At 37.5% G+C, this 26362-nt stretch overlaps 1 protein-coding gene across 1 annotated transcript; it reads right to left on the bottom strand.

The window, feature by feature from the left end:
- Positions 1-504: 504 nt before the first annotated feature.
- LOC136264324 (putative phosphatidylglycerol/phosphatidylinositol transfer protein DDB_G0282107) lies at positions 505-25206 on the bottom strand. The gene is made up of 5 exons (XM_066059042.1): positions 25067-25206; positions 16879-16977; positions 8032-8157; positions 3800-3852; positions 505-669 (listed from the first exon to the last, which is right to left on the bottom strand). The coding sequence occupies exons 1-5, from the start codon at positions 25176-25178 to the stop codon at positions 586-588; spliced, it is 474 nt and encodes a 157-aa protein (XP_065915114.1). The 5' UTR covers positions 25179-25206; the 3' UTR covers positions 505-585.
- Between the last annotated feature and the right edge of the window lie 1156 nt (positions 25207-26362).

Below are 26362 nucleotides of genomic sequence, written 5' to 3'. Positions count from 1 at the left end.
TGAAGTAGTAGATGTGCTGAAACTGGGGACATTTTAGTGTGCCATTTTAACGAACTAGTTTTTATTGTAGGGCAAGTACCAATGCTACTTATAAATAAATGTAAAATATGAGATGGTTAATTCCTTTTTAATAACACTGTTGAACTTAAGACACTTCACACAAGTAAACTATGGAGTACATTTGATGAAAGAAAGTTTGATAAGGTGCTACCAAGATCAAAGACCTATATACTAACTACAGTGGAACCTCAGTTATCCGGATCTCACTTATCTGGATTCTCGGTTAACCAAACTACGGAAATGACTGCTCTATTAGAGTAGTGACAGTTCTATTAGGGTAGTTGATAATACTGAATTTTTTAAGAATATTCTTTACATTATTTTAAGGTTATTTATACACAGTTTAGAGATATGCACTTTTCACACTTATGGACCACCCCTAGTCCCAAGGGGTTCAGTTCTATTGTATTACATATATAGTTATTATACATTCTACAAAGGGTCTACAAGCATACATAAATGTTACTAACATAATGAAATGTTGTACATGTAAATGCAGCAACAATAATGACAAATTGTATTTTCTTAATAAACTGAACAATATCCCTTGAAACAAAACAGGCTATTGTGATTCTCATCCGTAGCATTGAAAATTGCACTATATGCACCCTGTAACAAGATGAAAATAATACACCGACTATAGATGAACAATTAAGAGATTAATATAACAGCATAAAGTAGGCTAGAACCAATTATGTCTAAAAATAGCTGCTATGCTAAACGTTTCAAAATCAAGATTGTTCTTGAGAGCTGGCTGTTTTATTAGAGTATACCTTAATTCATAGTGTATATTCTGTTGTAAGTAGCTTATTAGCCAAGAAATAGGAAAAGCACGTAAAACCAACCAAAATGTATAAAGGGTGCAGTTTTCAAAAGTCTGGGTGAAAAAAGTTGTGAAATCAAAGGTGGTTTAATATGGTAGACCCTCAATTATCTGACTCTTGTTTATCCGTACCCTCATTTGTTCAAAATCGGAAATGACTGTTCTGTTAGAGTATTTTGAGCACAAGTGTATGTTATATTGGAGTATTTGAACAGAGCTCTGTATATAAATGTATGGGCTTCAGTTATCTAAATTATTCATCAGTTTTACCATCACTTGAAACACTTTAAGGTTTGGATAACCAAGAGTCTACTGTAGTGGCATTGTGCATTTATTAAATAATACCACTGCAGCCATTTAATGACTGCCACCTTTGATTTCACAACTTTTTTCACCCAGGCTTTTGAAAGCTGCACCTTTTTATATAGCTTAGCCCTATCAAGAAACAAATTCTTTATATGTGACTGAATTTGACAAAACCAGGCTTCGACACACAAAGCTTCGTTAGGAGATATGGTGATTTTAAGTTATCATTGTGTAATAACCTCCCAGTGCCTACAGCTGTGCAAACAAAATTTGCACCAATTATTCATCTATTTACTAGCTATCACTGAGTGGGTGTATAAACTTCTGATACCCAAAATTTGCCCTGTTTCGGGCAGCTTTCTTCGAGCGGGTAATAATATCACAGGTGGTAGTTATAGGGTGGGGGGTGGGGGGTGGTGGGTGGTGGGTGGGCTTAATATAGGAGTATAAAATGAAGTAAGAAGACGAATGGAATCCAGAGGCTAAGTTTGGGCTCTCCTTGGCCCTCTATGGCCCTCAAATCGCTCCAAATTGACTGAGAACACTATTGGCGAGCTCTCTGTGAAGTCCCAGCTCACTACATACCATTATCACAAAGCCATGGCCATTTAATGGCACCAATCTCCCACTCGTGGCTTTGACAGGGTCGGAAGAAAGCTGCTACAGAAACCAGACTTGCCAGTCCTGAAGGAAGCACAGTGTGGAATATGATAGTGTATAAGACCAGCAATCCATTTCTGGTAAAAACGTAAGTTTGATTTTGTGTGTGTGGAAGCCTGGTTATGTGAAATCCGGTCACATGAATTGCTGTAATTATGTGGAGTATGGCCATTGTTTGCTCTCTGACATATCCCATTATACAATGATTCTATTATGCTGGCATAAAGTGTAACACTTTTGCTAGTCTATAATGATCAAAATTGTGCAGAAATATAGTAGACTCAATCACAGTAACTACATATGCACCGGCATACAATTATTTGAGTATTGGTACGGTACGGTACCGCTCAAATGTAACATCATACTCGCTTGCACTGCTCGATTGCGAGTGATTACAAAACTCACTAATTAAAGGACGTGGCACCCGTTTCCTTCGCAAGTATTCATCCTGTTTCATATGGGATGAATACTCGCGAAGGAAACGGGTGCTTCGCCTTTTAATTAGCAAGTTTTTTAATCACTTGCAATCAAGCGGCGCGAGCAAGTGTGACATTACATTTGAGCGGTACCGTATTTAATTACAAAGCAACTATATAGGGTGGCTGTTTTTTGAGGATGATTTTACAATAAAATGAGTGAATTTTCCAAAGAAAAGTATGCAATAATCCTTAGTAACTAACTGACAGTCATTATTGTTTTACCAGTCCCATGGAACCAGAATTTAGCACTGCACTACATAATAAAAGCTAACATCATGATATCAAGACACACGGTAGTGTGTCGTGCGGCCCAAGAAGCCGGCACGCAACACCCGTGAGTATATTGACAGGAAGAAAGAAAACGCAATTTTCACACCTCCGTAGCTCTGTGCTGCCTTGATGAAACAAGACGATTTTTGCTGTGGACACTCCCTCCACCTTCAGCACTCCACATTCCAAAATTTGAGCGAAATCGCTTCAATTGTTCCCGAATTATGCGACTTCAGAAATTGGCTTAGTTTCTTCGTTTTTTTCTTCTTATTTTTCTTCCTCATTTCGCACACTTACAAAAACTGCTATAAAACACGACCGCAATATCCGATTTCCTTGAAATTTGGCACACTGAAGGGGGATATAAAGGCGCATCTCTGTACCAACTTTGGCTAGAATACGATAAACAGGAAAAGAGTTATGAGCGATTATTCACGAAAAATAACACCAATATGTTGTCACGCCTACAGGATAAACCGCGTATGGGAAGAAGCTGAAAATCGGTGGGTGAATAGGTTAACTATTGAACCTCAAACCTTTTGTGGTTTGAAAGAAATCGAGCTAAAAATCAGGAAGATACAACAAAAAAACCAACAGTGTGTAACAATTACGCAATCGAGATTAGCTAATAAAAAACTACTACTTTATTATTATTATTATTATTATTATTATCAATTTACCACAGACCCGGAAGGACAAGTACAAAAGGTGTAAGCCTGTACAAGGTACTGTCCAGAATACAAAAATAACTACAAAATACAGCATTACAAAACAGAGACAACATTACACAACAAAATACCAATACACGAAAGCAATACAACATTAACAATAAATCACTTAGAAAATGCCATGCCAGGCATGCCTACCAGATAAACCGCTGGGTAACGCTTTGAAAATTGCTTTATAGATGGAGTAATCATCTTAGAAAGGCTCTTCAATGGAGTAGAAGAATCAGACTTAAAGCCACGGAGTTATAACACGAAATCCTACTTGGTGCAGCAAGTGCGAGATCGAGATACTCTAATAGAGCAGTCAACCTAATAGAGCAGTCACCCTGAAAAGAATTCAAGAGATCAACTAGAAACAAGAAACCTGTATTGAGACCAGCTACACACAAGTCACCCTGTATAGAGATCAGCTACACACAAGTCACCCTGTATTTTTTTACAGCTTGGCTGTTTTGGATTAGATTAAAACTTACTGGAACAACGACAGGAGGGATGTGACGACTTAATGATGTAACTTCGAAGGGACCTAAAATCACACATATGAAGGTATAACAATTGAACAAACCACAAGTTTTACTATATACATGTATAACTAGGTTTGCACAAAAAAAGAAACTTGAAGATTCATTTTCAGCAACAACCCTATCTGGGTCAGGGGGTCAGCAGTACTCAACCCCTGTGGTTAATGTTGATGGACTAGGAACAAGACAACAATACTTTATTCAGTATATGCTGTATAGCTACAAAGCTTTAGCCAGCTTGATTAAACTTCAGTGGCAAGAAAAGAAATTTTTAAAGGGGCTGCACATTCAAGAGTGTACCTCAGGACCTGGATACGCAACATGATATTATAGGGGAGAGAATATATACCTTAGTATTCCAACAGTGCTCCTGATAACATTTGGGGGTAGGTAAAAACAGTAGACCCGGGGACCAAGTACAGGGACCCATGAGGATCCAACTCTTTTTGAAATTTTGTACACTTTACAATATTTTATACTTGTATTAGGTACCTCTGCAAGTAGTCTTGTTTGGCCATTCCACTTTTTCCCCATCACAGTGTCTAACACAATATTTAAACCAATTAGACATAAGTGCCTCTGAAAAGTGTCTGAAGCTGACTGCATTTATAAGCCACTCACCTGCTGCACAGCGAACGTACTAGTTTATTATTTCACATAGCTACAGAAGTTTAGAAATATCATGAAAACAAATGTTCAGGGGTAATAATGACTACTAGCTAAGCAAGTTTCAGTTCAGCAGCTCAACAACCAGACTTCATACATCATGGTACATTTGCACAATTTTTCTAAACTTTGGTAGCTAGGGGATGTAATAGACTATATAGTATACTCATTGTGCAGCAGGTGAGTGGCCTATACTGATGTAGTCAGCTACAGACACTTTTTCAGAGGCGCTTATAATGTCTAATTGGTTTAAACATTGAGTGAGACACCATGATGGGAAAAGAGTGAATTGGCCTGGCCATGCAAGATTACTTGCAGAGGTACCTATAAAATATTGTAAAGTGTATAAAATTCTTTGGTCTCTGGAGTCCTCTGGTCCAGGTCCTTAGTCCCCTGGTCCACTGTTTTTACCTACCTTAACAATTGGACATTAGAAAAATTCCTGACAAATTAGCCAATGTCTGACCATAATTGTATTTGGCAGTAGAGGTGTGAAATTCTCTAGATATATTCGATTTTTGGAATATCGTAAGACTTAAGGATGATAGTTTATTTATCTAGGTAATAATAAACTTCTGTAACTTTCTTGTATACCAAAGAATATCTGATGGTGTAGACACCTCCAACTCTCCCACCACTTGGGCACAGTGGTAAAACTAACATTTTCCACTTCTTGATACTTCAAATTGTAATTTGTTCACTTCACTGGTTACATTTTTGGCAGCTAACTAAAATTAATATTTGTTTCAATTATCTAGATATATTAGATAATCAAGATACTTTCAAAAGGAAATACTGAGATGTCTAAATTTTTCATCACACATCGTACACCAGCAGAACATAATGTCCTATCAAAGGAGCCAAAGCCCAGGGTGTGCATATTTGGTTGACTGTTTAAAAATAACTGTCACATGGCTGCTGGGAGATAAAATATTCAAGCCATCCAAGGGAGTGACCACCGATGCCAGCCCATCTTTGCTCTACAGAAACCTCATAAAGCACTTCCTTAGCATATATAAAGATGTCTACATGCCTACTGCCAGAGTGTCTTGCATCAGAGAATACCCACTAAAAGCAGTGTTATAGGCCTCCTGTGTCTGTGCAATGTATAAGTATGTCTGACAATTTAGATTTTGTCAGGACATTCTGTCCTGTTGATTATGAATTGTTATCGGGAGCACTGTGCCAAGCACATGCACTAGTATGATGGCAAAGCATGAGGGGTCTGGGATGGGGTATGCTCCTCAAAAAAATTGATAGTGAATCTGACAGTGTCATTTGTTAGAATACTAGTATACTAATGTTTCGCTTCACTGTTGCATTAAAGTGGCTGCTCTATTAGGGTACCACAATTCTGATGTATTAATATTAATATATAACAAGTGCCATATAGTAAAAACTCAGGTGAATTTGGTGAACAGCATTTTAATCACCAAGGTTTTTTCTGCCAATTTTTATCAATCACATGAGCAGATATAGCGAGACCACGTTACATCATTGAAATCAGTCCTGCAATATTTTAAACTACTACCAAGAGATAAGAAAGAAGGCAGAGTTCATCGCCCTGTGAGGGATTCAACCAAATACTTTGGTATGCATGATAGCCTGCACTGCTGGAGCCTGAATTCACTGTATTAACAATTAAATATTGCACTCAACATTCATAACCATTAAATAACACTTGCACATGGTATGTTTATATATACGTAGATAGCACACACTTATGCACCCTTCAACAACCTATTGTTTGATCAGATAACACATAAATTAAGGTGCATGGAGTCCCCATTCGCCAATTTTTTTCTACCAATTTTTTATAGTGGCTTTTTGCCAAACTTTTTTACCACTAAAGTTTTGAATATAGGGTAGAACAAAAATTAGGAATTTTAAGTTGGATTAGGGAAATAAGTAGTGAAACAAGGGAATAGCTAAAAAGTAGTGAAACAAGTAGGGTTTCCTACACGTAGATATACTAGTGAAGTGGACATTACATCCCTAATTTAGTCTGATGTCCACTAGTATATCTGCAGGGTATAGGCGACCTTCCTAATTTCACCACTTTTTAGCTATTCCCTTGTTTTGCTACTTTTTTCCTTGATCTCCTTAATCCAACGTAAAATTCCCAATTTTTCCTTCTTCTTGTTTGTTTATTTTAATAACATAATTATGAAAAATGAGCCCATGCATATGGATGGCATTAAAAGAAAGAATGGCACCAAGTATGCCATAAATGTGATTTTGCATCAGAACAGGTGCCCCAACAATCAATTATGTATTGGAAAGGGAGATGGCCATTATGTTTTGATTTCAGCTATGCTCTGCCTGTTACACAGCATTACAAACAAAGAACAGTATGAAAAGCATCTCTGCAATCAATTCAGTCACTACAGAAAACAAAGTGATAAGCATAATAGCCAACACAGCCACAGGGAAGCTACATTGCACTATCGCATATCAACATCTTGCATTGTCAGTAAAAGAACTGAAACACAAAGGAGGTCAAAGGCAATTTCGTGATGCGCGTATTCCATAAAAACTTTTTGGAATGGTTTGGGATTGGTCTGAAAATATTTTTGAGCTTGTCTGTGCCTAACCAATGCTGCCAAGCTACCATGAAGGGAAACTGAGGCTGGTGTTAGGGTAATAATTTTGGCTGGAAAAGCCCAATGCTTCGTGATCCCTAATATACATACTACAGTATGCAGTACTGATGATAAATAAGTATTTAGAATCCAGTTGATTGCAGATAACTAAACATTGGTGTAGTTAGTTAAATGTGACCTGATTTTGGAAAATCAGTCTTAATGTCTGCATGAAATAAATAGAAATTTACAAATTCACTGTGTTACTGTTAGGACAGTTTGGCACCTGTTAAATTATTTCTCAGAATTTGTAGTAATTCACAACAATTGTAACCATTGTAAAGCTGGTTAATACTTAATTTTGGTCATAAATATTAGAGTTGTCAAATGTGACATTAAAATTGATTTTCCAAAATTGGGTCACATACAAGAATTTATAGAATACAGTGGAACTTCAGCTATCAAAATCCCTTGGGACCAGGGGTCGTCCATAAGTCTGAAAAGTTCATATCTCTGAAACTGTGTATAAATAGCCTTAAATAGCATAAATAATTTTTTTTTTAAATATTAGAATGATCAACTACCCTAATAGAACAGTCACTACTCTAATAGAGCACTCATTTCCGTAGTTCCATTAACCGAGAATTCGAATAAGTGGGGTCTGGATAACTGAGGTTCCACTGTATAGCATACAGCACAATTATTGTTAATGCTACAGGTATTATTTAGGGAGGCTAAGCCCATCTAATACATTTTGATGGGCTACAGCTTTTTCTCCAGTGCCCTTGATTATAAATAAGACATAAGACTGAGCTGTCAAAAATGCACTTTTATGTATAAATTTAATGAGTTCTCAATTTTTCTGCCTTAGCAAAATTAGATAGAGGATATAGAAATCTGTGCACAATGACAAGAGTGCTTTTACTTTCATGTTACTTGGATAGAGAGGACAAGATATGTTCCAAGTTGGTTGCAAATTGCACAAGTCATAGGTTTGATCTGATATCACATGAGTGCCAAAGAAACCTGTCCCCCTTGCTTCTCCTCCATCAACTTGCTCAGCTGTACAAACATATTATTCTACATCACATTATTGTCTGTATAGTCTGCTCTATACCCAGTGTATCCTGCTTATTAACATCAACTTACGTACTTAAAAGCTAATACTCTATGACATTTATTGCAAGTACAAAAGAAACACTAATAAGTATTAGTGTTTTTTGAAAAAGGTATATTAAGTGCACAATGAGAAAGAATGGTGCGTGACATGAAGTCTCACACAGTGGGAAAAAGTAAGTCTATGTGCAGAACTTTATTGCCCTGTATACACTCTATTATCAGTATAACTACTTAACTTCAGTGACAAAAAGTTAAGCATGAAATTATGTGTTGAGGTGTTTGGTAGGCATATCATAAAGTGTTTATGGGTGCAGCTAGTGATAGTGACATTAAATTATTCCTTTAAATAATGCATTGCATGTATTTCCAGTGAGTTATACCTTGTGTTTTGAAAAAGGAAGGTGCATAATGAGAGATAAAGGTGTCATGAAAAAGTTCGCAATAAAATTCCCAATGAGATAGAGATGAGAGGTGTCATAAAAAGTTTCACAATAAGATAACTCATATCAGGAAAAAAAAACGTGCAACAAAAAAGTTCAGAAAAAAGTACACAAAAAGGCTGGATAAACAAAACAAAAAAAAATTGAACCAATACAGATTCAAACGCGCACCTGCACATGGTAGTGTGTCATGTGGCCAAGAAGCCAGTACACAACTATTGACAGGAAGAAAGAAAATGCAATTTTCGCACCTCTAGCTCTGCATGTGCTTCCTTTACGAAATGAGACAAATTTTGCTGTGGACACACCCACCAACTTCAGCACTCCACATACCAAATTTGAGTGAAATCACTTCAGAGATATGCGACTTCAAATATTGGCTTACTTTCTTCATTTTTTTCTTCCTCTTTTCGCACTTACAAAAACTGCCATAAAACACGAGTGCCATATCCAACTGCCTTGAAATTTGGCACACAGAAGGGGGATATAAAGGCACATCTTGGTACCAAGATTTGCTGGAATATGATAAACAGTCAAGGAATTATTAGCGATTATTCACGAAAAATAACACCAATATGTTGTCATGCCTACAGGATAAACCGCTTATGGGAAAAGGCTGAAAATCGGTGGGTGAATAGGTAACTATTAATCTCAAACCTTTTGTGGTTTGAAAGAAGTCAAGCTAAAAACCACAAAGATACAACGAAAAAACCAAAAGTGTGTAACAATTATGCAACTGAGATTTGCTAACAAAAAAACAATTACTTACCACGCCTACCAGAAAAAACTACTTGGAGTAATGCTTTGAAAACCACTGTACAGATGGAGTAATCATCTTAGAAAGGTTCTTCAATGGTGTAGAAGAATCAGACTTAAACCACAAAGTTACAACACGAAATCCAACTTGGTGTAGCAAGTGCGAGATCGAGATACTCTAATAGAGCAGTCACCCTGAAGAGAGATCAGGTGACCGGTATTGAGATCAACTACAAACAAATCATCCTGTAGAGAGATCAGCTAGAACAAGTCACCCTGTAGAGATATCAGCTTAATACAAGTTACTCTATAGAGATCAGCTTCACCCAGTATACACTGTATGTGCTGGAAACAAATCACCATGTAGAGAGTTCAGCTAGAAACAAGTCACCCTGAAAAGAGTTCAGCTACAAACAATGAGAGTTTCAGCTATAGTTCAGTTATGTATAAGAAGTAAACTTAATACCTATAGTATGTGATTATCATTCGGTGCTAAATATACAAATATTTTTAATCAGACAAAAAGCTATACACAAAATTGCTTCTTTTGTTCCACAATTCCTGCAGAAAAGAAAACCTAAACCAAAACAGCCAAGCTGTAAAAAAAGAGTGCGGACCCCAAGGTGAAAAAAGATGTGAAATCCAAGGTGGCGACCAAGAAATGGCTGTGATGGTGGGTTAATGGCAAAAATTTTAATTACGGCAATTCCGGTGAATTTGTGTTGCCTCCTCCACTAGGATTCGGCACCAAATTCATCTGAATTGTCGTAATTAAAATTTTTGCCATTAACCTACCATCACAGCCATTTCTTGGCCACCACCTTGGATTTCACATCTTTTTTCACCTTGGGGGCTGCATTCTTTTTTTTACAGCTTGGCTGTTTTGGTTTAGATATTATTTCTTTTTGTATTGCAAGTCACAAAGCTGGCCATATGGCTTTGATGCTACTTCCATTTAACTTGTAAGAAATTGTGGAATAAAGGAAGTAATTGTGTGTATAGCTTTTGTCTGATGAAATATTTGTATATTTAACATTGAATGATGATTATCACATACTGTAGTTAATAAGGTGACCTCTTACATAACTGAACTGTAGCTGATACTCTTATTGTTTGTAGCTGCAGGGTGATTTGTTTTTAGCTAAACTCTCTACAGGGTGATTTGTTTGCAGCTGAACTCACTACATGGTAATTTCTTTGTAGCTGAACTCTCTGCAAGGTGACTTGTTCAAACTGAACTCTCTATAGGGCGGCTGAATTCTCTACAGGGTGATTTGTTTGCAACTGAACTCTCTAGAAGATGATTTGTTTCTAGTTGATCTCTATATAGTGTAACTTGATTGTAGCTGAACTCTCTACAGGATGATTTCTTTGTAGCTGATCTCTCTATAGGGTGACTTGTTTCTAGCTGATCTCTCTACACGGTGACTTGTTTCTAGCTGAACTCTCTATAGGGTTATCTGTTTGTAATTGAACTCTCTACAGGATGGTTTCTTTGTAGCTGCTCTCTCTACAGGTTGACTGTTTCTATAAGATCTCTCTACAGGGTGAACTTGTTTCTGGCTGAACTTTCTACAGATGGTTTGTTTTCAGCTGAACTCTCTACATGGTGGTATCTTTGTAGCTGAACTCTCTACAGGTTGATCTGTTCGTAGCTGAACTTTCTACAGGGTGATTTGTTTGCAGCTGAACTCTTTATATGATGGTTTCTTTGTAGCTGAGCTCTGTACAAGGTAACTTCTTCTAGCTGATCTCTCTATAGGGTGACTTTTTTGTAGCTGAACTATCTACAGGATGATTTGTTTGTAGTTGAACTCTCTACAAGGCGATCCTTCTAGCTGATCTCTCTACAGGATGACTTTTTCTAGCTGAACTCTCTACAGGGTGATCTGTTCATAGCTGCACTCTCTACAGGGTGATATGTTTGCAGCTGAACTCTCTACAGGGTGGTTTCTTTGTAACTAAACTCTCTATAAGGTGATGTCTTGTAGCTGATCTCTCTATTGGATAATTAATTATTTCTAGCTGATCTCTCTATAGAGTTATAACTTTCTCTATAGAGTTACAACATGTTTGTATAGCTGAACTCTTTACAGGGTGGTTTTTTGATTGGTTGCTGAACTGTCCAGCTACGCGGTGACTTGTTTGTACTACAGAGTGACTTGTTTGTAGCTGAACTCTCTACAGAGTGATTTACTTGTAGCTGATCTAGATGAACTCTCTACTGGGTAGCTTTTTTGTAGCCGAACCCTTTACACAGTGTCTTGTTTGTAGCTGAATTCTCTACAGAGTGACTTGTTGTCTCTACAAGGTAACTTGTTTATAGCTGAATTCTCTTCAGTGTGACTTATAATGTTCTGAATCTCTACAGCAACATATTTGTAGCTGAACTCTCTACAGGGTGACTTGCTTGTAGCTGAATTGTCTATAAGATTAACTGTTTGTAGCTGAACTCCATACAGAATAACTTGCAATGTAAAATAATTCTATAATGGAGTAAGTTAAAAACGTAGCTGAATGCTCTATTAGGGTGACTGTTCTATTAGATAGGGTCCGCAATGAAAAAATCTATAATCACGAAATTGTCCCCCTACTATTTCAACCTGTAGGGCATATCAAAGTATTTTCCTGCATACCAATAAAACTTATTTATCTTTCTCCATACGACGGGAATCGCGATTGTTTTATGCTGGAAATTGTAAAAAATTGCGCGCTCTCCGGATGAAGTATGGGTTCCTTCCCATACTTGGCATATATAGTCCAAATCTATACCTAATTATAACTCACAACAGAAATAGATCGATTTGCTACTTTGGATTTGGTACGGAGCTACTCTTTGCCGAAAATTGGCCCAAAATCACGTATTTTTGGATTCGGAGCAACCCAGCAATCAAAAAAAGGAAAGCCCACAAACCTTCACTATACAGCAATATAGTTTGGTTATCACTTCGTTCACAGCGCAAGTTTCATATGGATCTGAGCTTTCCTTCCATCAAACTAAGCGGCATGAAATTTCTTCCTAGCGCATCTGAGACCAAAATGGGAGGCGTGGCTGCAATAACTCCAAATTTTAGTTTCTCCAACAAGTGATTCAGGCTTCAATATTATGTTGTGACCACCTAATGGTATTAGTTCCCAACCAGAAATAGATCACGTGATTATGGATTGATTTTTCATTATAGCTATACATGGTTAGCTACAGTGTATGTAGTGGTATAATCCAGGTAAAATTTCACTAGTATTTTATCAACATTTTACAGAGACACCACTGATGAAGCATAGAGTTAGGCATAGTAAAACTTGGGTCCTACCAAGTTTTAGTTCTACTTGGGTCCTATATATTTTTAGAGCCAACAAAAATCATTTACATCAGTGGTATATAAGTTTAGTTAGTTTGTACTTAATTTCTTCTTAAAAGTTAGGGAGGTATGTCCTCAATCTTATTTTTTTCACAGCAGGCTGCAGGAAGTTATATTATATATATATGAGCTTTTAACTAAATTTAAGGTTTTTCACCCATAGCTGAAGGGTATTACTTATTTTTGGCTTTATCGTGAGAAACCGCACCAAAGGCCTGTTGGATAACTGTTATACCAACAGCCACAATGTACTGAGTGCTCTATAATATATGTATAACATGCACTTTGTAGAGCTGTCTATGCATGTGTATAGCCATTCCTGAATTTATGTGAGGTTTATAAGTCATTGAAGAAAATTACATGTTCTTTAGAAATCACATTTTAAGTCCCATTTAAGGTAATAGATCCATAGTGGGAAGACATAGGCCGTTGAAACTGCATGTTATACCAAGTATCATAAGTCCTTAAACTTATGACTCATTATAAAAAGGATATCTATAGTAAATCTCTACATCTCACACATGCAATACGTTACCAAATATACCATACACAGTCTGTAGATCAACATAAAATTGCATGCACATCCTACAAGCAAAACAGAAATTTAAAAGCTAGCAAAAATTAATTTAAAATATAATTATATAGTTTTGTATTTGTACCATTAAAATTATAATTTTATTATTATATTGTATTGTATTTATTACTGTGCAGAGCCTCCACCAGGGAGTTTAATTAAGGCACAGGAAATTTACAATTTTTCACAATAGATTGATATTTCTACCATTATAATTTGACACCAGTTTGTGTGATGGATTTTTGTTTAGCAGTATACTAGAAATACCTATACAAATCATTACAATTATTGAACGTAATAAACTTACAGCTACAGTCAGTATGAAGATATGGCTGATTAATCAAAAGTGTGCAGTGTTGTGTCATTTAGTATAGTGCAAGGTGGCCAATTCATACCAATATGTGACCGGATTTGCAAAAAGGTACCTTTTTCACACATAAAATTTGACCCATTTTTTCAACTTCCAAACGTTGTAACTTTTGTATCATTGCAAGTATGTGTCTGCAATTTCCCATGAATATGCCTACATTAGTTGGTTACATTTTGATACAAACAGAAAGTCAATCAGTGCAAGGAGTCAACAGTTATGACATTTTGTTTGCTGGTATGTCAAATGTGTGGAAAAGGTACTTTTTCGCAAATCAGGTCACATATTAATTTTCTTTTTGAAACGCCTCTGCAGCTATAATATTATTGTAGTGAATTGAAACTCTAGTAGCATAATTATTCTTACAATGGCGGATCCAGGATGGGGCATTTGGGGCAAATGCCCCCCCTTAAAGAAATTGCATACAAGATCGAGATACTCTAATAGAGCAGTCAATTACTCTAATAAAGCAGTCACAATGTTCATGAGGCAGTGCAGCTTACTTATAAAGCTATAAATAGGATTTTATTTTACATAACATACGTGATATAATATATTTGGTAAAGGATAACTAGCTATTATAGTTGTGACCTTTTTTTTTTCTTTTTTTTTTTGCTCTTCAACTTTTTTCAGCAAGGTGCCCCCCCTCTTTCCAGACTCTGGATCCGCCCCTGTCTTATTACCTAATCTTGTCTATAAATATTACCTCTGGGTATAGCCATGCACTCATAATGTGGATTCATTTATGGTGTGCCCCCAACCAGTAATCTGATACTATTGAGGTTTCTTTCCAATTGCATTTTTACCCTGATATTCAATTCTGCCTGTTTATGGATTCCGCTTGCTTACTATAAAGAGAACAGAATAGTAAAGAGACTGGAGACTGTTTGCATGACTGCTCTATTGGAGTATCTTGATCTTATATACAAACAACCCTACCATTTTTGGTAGGACCTGAGTTTTACTATGCCTAACTCTATGCTTCATCAGTGGTGTCTCTGTAAACTGTTGATAAAAATACTAGTGAAATTTTACCTGGATTATACCACTACATAGCTAACCATGTATAGCTATAATGCAAACGAAAAATCAATCCATAATCACATGATCCATTTCTGGTTGGAAACTAATACCATTAGGTGGTCACAACATAATATTGAAGCCTAAATCACTTGCTTTTCACGATTTCCAGCATAAAATAATCGCGATTCCCGTTGTATGGAGAAAGATAAATAAGTTTTATTGGTACGCAGAAAAATACTTTGATATGCCCTACAGGTTGAAATAGTAGGGGAACAATTTCGTGATTATCGATTTTTTTCATTGCGGACCCTATATTAGAGTATCTCGATCTTGCATATGCTACACGTAGTTGGCTTTGGAATCAGAACTCAGTCGTTTGTAATTCGATTCTTCTGTACTACTGGACTTTCTATGATAATTATTCCAGCTACACACCGATTTTCAGCTCACTGCTCTAAGCGGTTTGCCTGGTAGGCGTGAAAACTAATAGTTATTTTATTCATAAAAATCGATCGCGTAATTGTGACATAGGTTGGGTTTTGTGTCATATCTCGATGGCCTTTAACTGGATTCCTTTCAAACCACAGAAAGGTACTCCTACGATAGTTACTCCATCTACATAGCAATTTTCAGCTCATTCCTTCAAGTGGTTTAACCTGTGGGCGTGACAGACCTTCGACCTTATTATGCGCAAATAACCGGTCATAATGCCATGAATGTTCATCAGATTCCTACCAAACTTGGTACTGAGATTCACTTTATGAGCCCTTTAGGTGTGCCGAATTTCAGTCCGATTGGAGCATGCATTCGTGTTTTATGGAAAATTTTGCAAAGTGTGCGAAAAGAAGAAGTAGAAGAAGAAAAAAACGAAGAAAAAAACCCAAACTTTGGCCGCTCGTATCTCGGAAATGGCTAGAGCAATTTTCTTCAAATTTAGAATGTGGACTCCCCTACCTAGCTGGCACTTCTGTAGCAACTTTAGTTTCAATCAGATTAAGAAGCACGGAGTTACAAAGGTGTGAGAATCGCATTTACTTTCTTCCTGTAAATATACTCATGGTGTGGCGCGCTGGCTTCTTGGACCGCACGACACACTACCGTGTGTCTTGAAAAAAAAAACAAGTTAAAAGGAAGCACCAAAGCCAGTTCATGGCCAGCTTTGTGGCTTGCAATACAAAAAGAAATGATATCTGAACCAAAACAGCCAAACTGTAAAAAAAAGAGTGTGGCCCTCAAAAAGGCTACGGTGAAAAAAGATGTGAAATACAAGGTGGCGGGCAAGAAATGGCAGTGATAGTAGGTTAATGGCAAAATTTTTAATTACAACAATTCAGGTGAATTTTGTGCCGAATCTTAGTGAAACTTGGAGGACGCAAAGCAAATTCACCTGAATTGTTGTAATTAAAATTTTTGCTATTAACCTACCATCACAGCCATTTCTTGGCCACCACCTTGTATTTCATACATATTTTTTCACCCTGGTCTTTATGGGGGCTGCACTCCTTTTTTACAGCTTGGCTGTTTGGTTTAGATACGTAGTACTATGACTGAAGCGCATTATTTCACCACTAAGCCAACTGCACATACTGGGATGCAGTCAACTAAAATGTGTTTATAAATGCATGGGCAAGTCGAATAGCATACGTGTAGGTGCTTACTTGCAGTCATGCATGCAGTTTATTAAAAAGAATTTCAATGAGCTTTGGCTTGACACTCCCATCTTCACAGCGCTAGACAGAACAAATGAAAGCATGTAGCAATTTGTTATAACAAACTTGGAGTTGCTAGATGATGAGCGCTTAATTTTGCCACAGTCCCATGTCGATGTGCCCTTTGGTTGCCAAGTTAGCAGTGTCATGAGGAAGAATGCAGACAGACAGCTTTTCAGCTTTATATAGATAAAGATAGACACAAGATTACATCAACTATATATACAGTGGCAAATAATAGTAAGTCGATGTAGGAGGGCAAGGATTTTACACCAGACATGGTAAACATAACCACTAACCAGGATATATCAGTTATAAACTACAGCATGACATGTTTACTATGCAATATAACATGTTATGATTAAAATGTTATTATGAGTTAATTAGGCAACAATATTTGCTACATATCTATATACACCACAGACACAAATCTTACTGAGAATTCCACTAGTGTAAAGTTTAATTTCTTCATTCACTTGTGGTGGGTCAGGGGAGTAGGTCAAACGAGCATTTTTAAGTTTGTCATTTGAAGTACCTATTAAAAGTTGACAGACAATCATTTATTGTGTATTAACAAAGTGAATACAAATTAAGCAAATAACTATCTACACATGCTTAGTAATAAAATGGAATGCTTGATGATTGATTATATATATTCCTGAAATAGTAGAGCTAAAAGTTTTTCTTGACATGTCATGCATACCATGCATATAATATCCCAATGGTAGTTGTATGGGTGTTTAAAGTACAGTACTACATACAGCTGTACTGTACTGGTGTTATACAAATGGCATACCAGATTGCAAAAATTACTAGCTACAGCAGAAGTAGCTAACTACCTTCACCCAGCCTTTATCTCTTAAATTGATAACAGGGGCATAACGACTGACTGCTTGAAGTACCCCACCTCAAACTTTAAGCGGACCTTTCATGAAGTCATGAGTGTATCAAGGTGCCACCGATTAATCTTACAGCACCTATGACTCAAAATTATCATGCCAAGCCCTACCAAAAGCATGCTGACTATGCTTCACACAGGCAAGCCACTGAGCCTCCCAACTTGAACTTTTTTTCACCTTCCTCTGCCTCTGGAGTAGCCCGAGCATTCCAGTATGTATTATAGCTACAAACACATGCACATTAAACACTATTCATGCAAATACAGTTGAACTCCAGCTATACCACAATACCATCAAGATGCCGCATCAGTTTTTAGACAACTCAGGCTCGCCCCAGCATGCTTTTAGCATCTGTCTATAGTACTTAATATAGATAGTGGAAATTTTGGATTGTTCTAGAACATTCTATAAGTGTTGTATTAGAAGTTTACAAAAACATTCTATATAGAGTACTAGCACTGGTACCTGCCCTACGTGCAGGACCATTTCTATACACTCAAATAAGCATTAAACATCAGCACATTCATGACCCACAATATGCATCACTTTTAAGGTACATGAGCCTGCAAGTAATATACTGAGCATGCAGGTACTCCAGCAGTATTACTTGTCATTAAGCTAAGCTAAAGCAACTGTAGTAATGTGTATACCTACACACAGATGCAAACACATGGTGCTATCCTATAGTAATAGGCTATACATAACTTACTGGTAGCAAAAAGCAATGACCATAGCACTGGTATCTGGCATAGAAACAGTGCAGTATGCCGGCCACACATGTATTAACTTACTTACAATGCAAAGAAATATAACGTAGCATAGAAATATAATTTAGCATCAGAACCTGCTCTACAGTACTGGTACCTGTTCTAAAGTGCAGGAGTTTCTTGATTAAGTATGTTACGCATTCAAGTAAGGTGATAAATTGTGACTGACACCTTGTACGTACAAAATTTAATCATCCTTTAGTAACACTATTTCTGTAAGAAAAAATTATGTATCAGCATTGCAGTGCTAACATACTAAAACAATACTACACCCCTGCTCCCTTTCCTACCTTACAGTCGACTGATGCTACTTACAAAAGCACTTAATTATAGAAACAAATGATGTAGGTGTTTTGACTGAAACATTTAATTATGGCCTTGCATGCATGTAGTGAGAGAAAAGGGTAGCATTGAAAAAAGCAGATTACACTGAAAAAAAAAGATACAGTAGATTCAGCCTTACTGTTTTTGATGATATCATGCTGAAGATAGCTTGATTCAATCACCCAGTGACATCTGATGCATTCAACATGAAATTCAGTGATGCAGCAGTGTAATATTTTTTAGCATCCATGACTGTATAGGCCACTGTTTTAGTGTATCTCATGTGTAGCATACAGTTGTTTTGTCACATTTAATCATTAAAGTTGATAAGTTGCAACAGAATGTCTCACTATGATACTGGTACTTGCCCTTTATTTGCAAGCCATATTGGTGTTTTGAAATAGGTGGAAATTATACAACTAGCGCTAACAGTTAGACACGAAAAAGTTACAGTAAAAAGTACACCAAATTAAAAAAGGTTCAGAATGTTAGAGAACTTTATGCTTGACCGAACATAAATAGAAAAAAAGTTGTCATCAAAAGGTTAATAAAATGAAACAGAACAACGGCTCAATAGAAGAATCGAACCCACTACCTCATACCTGAAAAGCACTCAGCTTTCCCTAACTAGTATGCTACACATCATATATGATATTATAGTGTGGTTGCTTATACATAAAAGACATGCATAGGTTGAATCATAGATACAGTATACCAAAGGGATTGGAAACAGAAGTAATTCACATGATATCTTTGTACAAATTCCCAATGTGATGTAACGAGCTTGAAGAAACATCTGTGTCTCGCTTGCGCTAGTTAGTTACCATAGATACTGTGTGTAGTTACGAGCACAAGATTATTTCTAATGGCTTTATTTGTCAATTAGTAGCAATTTGTCAGCTTTTACCTTGACAAATTGGTTAACCTAGCCTTGTACACAATAACAGGAATGTGTGTGTGAGCACAAGAGGCTGTTGTTTGTAATAAACAAGCCACCAGTATGTCAAGAGGTAAGCGAATTATGTTACAGCCACACCCTCTCATTTTTGTGGACTTTTTACAAATTACCTGTGTTGTGAAGCAGCAAAACCTAAAATTTTGTTTTGATATCATTATCAAGTGCGTAGTGTAATAGGCAACTTGGGTTTATTGTATCAATTGTCATATTGCATAAATAAACTACTTACCACTTTACACTTGTGGACTTTTAGTAGACATGGTAGATCAAGACACACAGTAGTGTGTCGTGCGGCCCAAGAAGCCGGCGCATAACACCCGTGAGTATATTGACAGGAAGAAAGAAAACGCAATTTTCGCACCTCCGTAGCTCTGTGCTTCCTTGATGAAACAAGACGATTTTTGCTGTGGACATGCCCTCCAACTTCAGTATTCCACATTCCAAATTTGAGCGAAATCGCTCCAAGCATTCCCGAGATATGCAACTTCAAAAAGTGGCTTAGTTTCTTCTTATTTTCTTCCTCTTGTCGCTCACTTACAAAAACTGTTATAAAACGCGAACGCCATATCCGATTGCCTTGAAGTTTGGCACGCAGAAGGGGGTATAAAGGCGCATTTTGGTACCAACTTTGGCTGGAATACGATAAACAGGCAAAGAGATATGAGCGATTAATCACGAAAAATAACACCTATATGTTGTCACGCCTACAGGGTAAACCGCGTATGGGAAGAAGCTGAAAATCGGTGGGTAAATAGGTTAACTATTGAACCTCATACCTTTTGTGATTTGAAAGAAATCGAGCTAAAAACCAGGAAGATACAACGAAAACACCAACAGTGTGTAACAATTACGCAATCGAGATTAGCTAATAGAAAAACGACTGCTTGCCACGCCTGCCAGATAAACCGCTTGGTGTAATGCTTTGGAAATCGTTGTACAGATGGAGTAATCATCTTAGAAAGGCTCATCAATGGTGTAGAAGAATCAGACTTAAAGCCACGGAGTTATAACACGAAATCCAACTTGGTGCAGCAAGTGCGAGATCGAGATACTCTAATAGAACAGTCATCCTAATAGAGCAGTCACCCTGAAGAGAATTCAAGATATCAGCTAGAAACAAGAAACCTGTGCAGAGATCAGCTACACACAAGTCACCCTGTAGAGAGATCAGCTAGAAGAAGTTACCTTGTAGGGAGTTCATGCAACTATGGAAAGAGATAGTTCTGCTAGAAGAAATCACCGTGTAGAGTTCAACTACAAAGAAACCACCATGTAGAGAGTTCAGCTACAAACAAATCGCCCTGTAGAGAGATCAACAGAAGAAGTTGCCTTGCAGAGAGTTCAGCTACAAAGAAACCATCATGTAGAGAGTTCAGCTGCAAAAAAATCACCTGTAGAGAGTTCAACTACAAACAAACAAATCTCCCTGTAGAGAGATCAGCTAGAAGAAGTTACCTTGTAGAGAGTTCAGCTACAAACAAGTCACCCTGTAGGAAGATCAGCTAGAAGAAGTCACCTTGTAGAAAGTTCAGTTACAAAGAAACCACCATGTAGAGAGTTCAGCTACAAACTAGTGACCTTGTAGAGACATCAGCTAGAAAGTTACCTTGTAGAGAGATCAGTTACAAAGAAACCATTCTGTAAAGAGCACAGCTGCAAACAAATCACCTGTACAGAATTCAGCTACAAACAAATCGCCCTGTAGAGAGATCAGCTAGAAGAAAATTAATTACCTTGTAGATAGTTCAGCTACAAACAAATCACCCTGTAGAAAGATCAGTTAGAAGAAGTTACCTTGTAGAGAGTTCGGCTATAAAAAAACCATTTTGTAAAGAGCTCAGCTGCAAACAAATCACCTGTACAGAATTCAGCTACGAACAAATCACCCTATAGAGAGATCAGCTAGAAGAAGTTACCTTGTAGATAGTTCAGCTACAAAACAAATCTCCCTGTAGAGAGATCAGCTAGAAGAAATTACCTTGTAGAGAGTTCAGCTACAAAGAAACCACCATGTAGAGAGTTCAGCTGCAAAGAAACCACCCTGTAGAAAATTCAGCCGCAAACAAATTGCCCTGTAGAAAGATCAGTTAGAAGAACTTACCTTGTAGACAGTTCAGTTACAAAGAAACCATTTTGTAAAGAGCTCAGCTGCAAACAAATCACCTGTACAGAATTCAGCTACAAACAAATCACCCAGTAGAGAGATCAGCAAGAAGAAATTACCTTGTAGATAGTTCAGCTACAAACAAATCATCCTGTAGAAAGATCAGTTAGAAGAAGTTACCTTGTAGAGAGTTCAGCTACAAAGAAACCATTTTGTAAAGAGCTCAGCTGCAAACAAATCACCTGTACAGAATTCAGCTACAAACAAATCACCCTGTAGAGAGATCAGCTAGAAGACGTTACCTTGTAGATTGTTCAGCTACAAACAATTCACCCTGTAGAGAGAGCATCTAGAAGAAGTCACCTTGTAGAGTGTTCAGTTACAAAGAAACCACCATGGAGGTTTCTGTAATCAATATATGTATTATATATATAATTTGTACATTTACTGATAAAATATTTAAAGTACATCTACTTCATCTTTTCTTCTTCCTGTGGTAAGGAAAAAAAGATAGGTTAAAAAGTCCCAAAGCCGGCTTTGGGGTATACAAATACAAAAAGAAATGAAATCTAATCCAAAACAGCCAAGCTGTAAAAAAAGAGTGCAGCCCTCAAAAAGGCTATGGTGAAAACATATGTGAAATCCAAGGTGACGGCGAAGAAATGGCCGCCACCTTGGATTTCACATCTTTTTTCACCATAGCCTTTTTGAGGGCCGCACTCTTTTTTTACAGCTTGGCTGCTTTGGATTAGATAATAATTTATATCATATCATTAACTGCTATTGCACTAAGGGGGTGCAATGAGTGTGTTGGATTGCTCTGAAACCAAAGCTGTATGGTATGGAGACGAAAGGCAGAATGTTCTGATAAGACACAAATTTTTGAAGAAATCATCCAAGCCACATGATTAGACATCCATCAAAGAACAGCAAATGACAGTGTACTGATGACCGACAAGCAAGAGCTCAAGATGCACTACCAAATTATACATTTAAACAGTCAGTGTACCTTCAAAAGAACCTTCACTTAAATGCTAGGTTATTCCTAGATGATGAGCGCTTTGTTTGGTGCCAAAACTGCTTCAACACGTGCAGCAACTGGTGAGAAGAATGCGTGAACTCAAATGGAATGCAGACAGACAGACGGCTTTTCAGCTTTATATATATAGAATACAAAACTTGCCACATAAAATTCAATATAGTACAATTTTAAATTACTTTTGTCCTCAATAATCATCACTTTGCCTGTAGATAAGAAGAAATGTCAAACCTGTACCCCTTTGTAGCCATGTAAAAAGGTAAAAACCACTCATGCAGCCATTTCTTGACTGCCACCTTTGATTTGCAATTTTTCAGCCACCTTATTTACAGTCTGGCTGTTTTTGAGTGTTATAGTTAGCTATGGTTAGTATTGGTAAGACATAGACTGCTAGGTTCAATGGATAAAGAACATAAAGGAATCATGTAATAGTAATCACTCAGAATGAGGCAGAGTAGTCAAAGTGATCACAAGCAGGAAACTGTCATGGACAAGTAAACTGAGGCAGAGTTGATGTGGTTTCTAATAGGAAATTTTGTGTTGATGAATCTCATATAAATTTTTATCATCCTGGTAGCTAGACAGGCACATTCAAACTAGTTATGTACGTGCATGTGGTCTAGTATTGACTGTTGGGTGAAGCACATGTTCATACATTTAATGAAAGGAGGATTTGTCCAAGTTCTCCAGCTTTTAAAATTTTTGTTGTATGGTATTACACCATGTATTCTTGAAGGGGAGTTGAAGAACTCCATTTAGCAATGTATTTGTTGTACAGATTTCTTACACATAGCTATAGTGACATGCCCATACAACTAACTGATGTGTGATATATCCAGCAGTGTATAGTGCTGCAACATTATGCACTAATTACTCAAGGGAAGGGCCACATATAGCAATAACTACATAATATATATTAGCTAGCTAAATTTTTTGGGAACTGTTGGCTGGAGATGGCATGTGAATGAGCTTATGGCTCCATCACGGTGGCCACATTTTCAAGTGGATATTGTTTAGTTATTCACTAAAAGTGTCCATGAACACTAATTGCCTGATTTTTAACAAAATTCCAACAACTCAGGCTGTTACCTAATGCGAGGAAGAAAATCCTTCCCTCCTGGAGGAGACTGAATGTGGTGCTTGACTAGACATTGGGTGGCCTGCAGTTCGAATCCTGGGGTAGGTAAAGTCTTCGAGCAGGCTATAGGACCAGGTGTCCTACAGACCTTCAGCACTCGTGCTGTAAAGCATTAATAAATAAACTAGTGTCCATTTGGTTCTACTTGGGGTACTTAGAGATAATGAGTTACTCTCTAGAATTCCTATGGATATCATTACATGAAAATAACAAGGAGAAAACATCCTGATGACCTGGTAGACTCCTGTAAGTGTTTGAGCGTAAATCGGATGGCTGCAGGTTCGAGGCTGCCTAGGTCCAGTAATGGATTTCTTCTCCTTTCTGCAACTTTTCAAACACACCTTATGTAGCTAAAGTCTTTGAGCAGGCTGTAGGACCAGGTGTCCTACAGACCTTCAGCACTTACGCTGTAAAGCATTAATAATAATTTTAAAAAGGAGGGATTTTTTTCCTTTCTTTGGCCCTTTTCTGTTTCACCTTATTGTTAGCTAGTTTAAGTAATCATTTAAAGTCTCCAGATCCTGTTAGGTTAGGTAATCCAAAGGCTGCAGCACATGTTGCTGTCAGACCTTCAGTGCTGGTCACCGTAAAGTACTACTATATACTAATAATAATAATAATGACTCGCACCTAGCTGGAGGAGCCATATAAGCTCATTCACAGTCATACAGGCTATGTAGTTACAGCCAACAGTATGACTTCTCTGGGCCTCCCCTTAGTACATAGTGTTATTGCACTTATAAGTAGCATGGTTATATGATACACCACCAGCGGCGGAGGAAGTAGTTGATATGAGGGGGGGCTGGGCTGACCCAGACTTATTTCTATAGTTTGATAAGGTGAGACCAAAAAAAAAAAAAAAAAAAAAAAAAAAAAAAAAAAAAAAAAGGTCGCAACCAACTGACAAGAGCTTTTCACCTCACCAGCTACCATTTCTAGCTGATAAACTACATAAAAATCCTTTCATAGCTTGCTACACACTGAATACTTTATTAGAGTGACTGCTCTATTAGAGTATCTCGATCTTTATCACGGTTTTCAGCCCCACTCCAAGAAAGATAATTTCGGTGTGATATCATTCTGAGGGGGGCTAAGCCCCCCCTCAGCAGACCGAGGGGGGGCTTTAGCCCCCTAGCCCCCCCCCTTTCCGCCGCCTATGTACACCACTAACCTTTCATGTCATTATCCACTTCCGAGTCGATTAGTATAATTAGCTAAACTGATATAGCTATTATGAAAAGTAATATATAAGTCAGTAGGCACCCTGGCAGACGAGTCATAACTTCATGCGGAGTATAGCTAGCTAACATATTATACATCGTGTACTACAGCTATATATAACATTGCAGTGAGCAGGGTTAAACTCTTAAAGTATATTAAACAATAATTGCTTACCACACGACTCAGTAAAGCACGTGAATTGGGGTTGAGTCCTTGACATCAGCGGACTACTCGAAATCATCACAAAAAATGCTGTGAACCAACTTAACCGAGCGACGTATTTCATTGCCCTGGCCCTAAATGCTGGTCACGTGCAGTGGTTTTGCATGAAAACCGACGTGGAAGCCGTTTTGTGGAGAATATACGGGGATCGGGAAAAAAGTAGCCTTTAGCTCAGTCTGAAGCGCAAACAAGAAAGCCTCTGTATTTTTAGTGATTGCTCATGCCGCAAGAAACTAAAAGAATTGACCCGAAACCTGAAGGTAGCTAACTCGTATCCGAGCTCGTATCTATAATGTGACCGCATTTGTGAAAAGGTACCTTTTCCACACATTTAACATGCCGGCAAACAAAATGATGTAACACTTGACTCTTTATACTGATTATCTTGCGCTTAGTCTCAAAATGTAGCCAGATACTGTAGCAGGGGCGGATCCAGGGGGGGGGGGGGGGGGAGGGCTTTGGGGGCTGAAGCCCCCTTTCATATTTTGATCAATTTGCTGAGTATTATATTGAAATTTTGTCTTAGCATAATTATATGATCACTAATAATACAAATACTCATAAAACCACCTTATAAACATCTTTCCAAGTGGATTTATGCTAAAGTTTATGCAACAAGGACATTGGAGGTGTACAAGATCGAGATACTCTAATAGAGCAGTCAGCAAACTACTCTAATAGAACATTCACTGGAAACATGTAGTTAGTTCTGTTATGGAATTTTCCAAATCTACCTGCACCTATGCATACAATGAAGTGCATTGGTCTGTTTAAAGGGCTTCATTCATCTACTTGTGCAGTTTATATGTATGGCAATACTTAATTCAGGTACACAATTTCCATTGAAAATGCTCTCAGATTCAATCTTGTATTGTTCAAATTTCAAAATTTTCCACTTTCAACATTATTATTCTAACATGCACCTATTCAGTGTTGTGCAATTGTGAGAGGGGTGCATCATGTACTTGGTTGTCTGTAACCTACCCAAACTATTCCATTAGCAAAATGCTTCAGAGAGCCATACCTACAATCTAAAGGCAGTATATAAAATATCTACAGGCAGAAAATATTATGAATTTTATGTGGAAATATCTCAAAGTTGCAGTATTTTAGCATATATTTTTCAAATTTTTTCCTGGGGGGGGGGGGGGGCATGCCCCCAGACCCCTCTAGTTCCAGCATGCTTTGCATGCTGGGAAGTGTGCTTCACACATCTCTACCCAAGAGATTAGTACCTTGAGTTAGCCC

This window comes from Dysidea avara, chromosome 8 (assembly GCF_963678975.1).
Source record: "Dysidea avara chromosome 8, odDysAvar1.4, whole genome shotgun sequence".
In the NCBI taxonomy this organism is placed as follows: domain Eukaryota; kingdom Metazoa; phylum Porifera; class Demospongiae; order Dictyoceratida; family Dysideidae; genus Dysidea; species Dysidea avara.
This window is presented reverse-complemented; position numbering and strand designations above follow the sequence as displayed.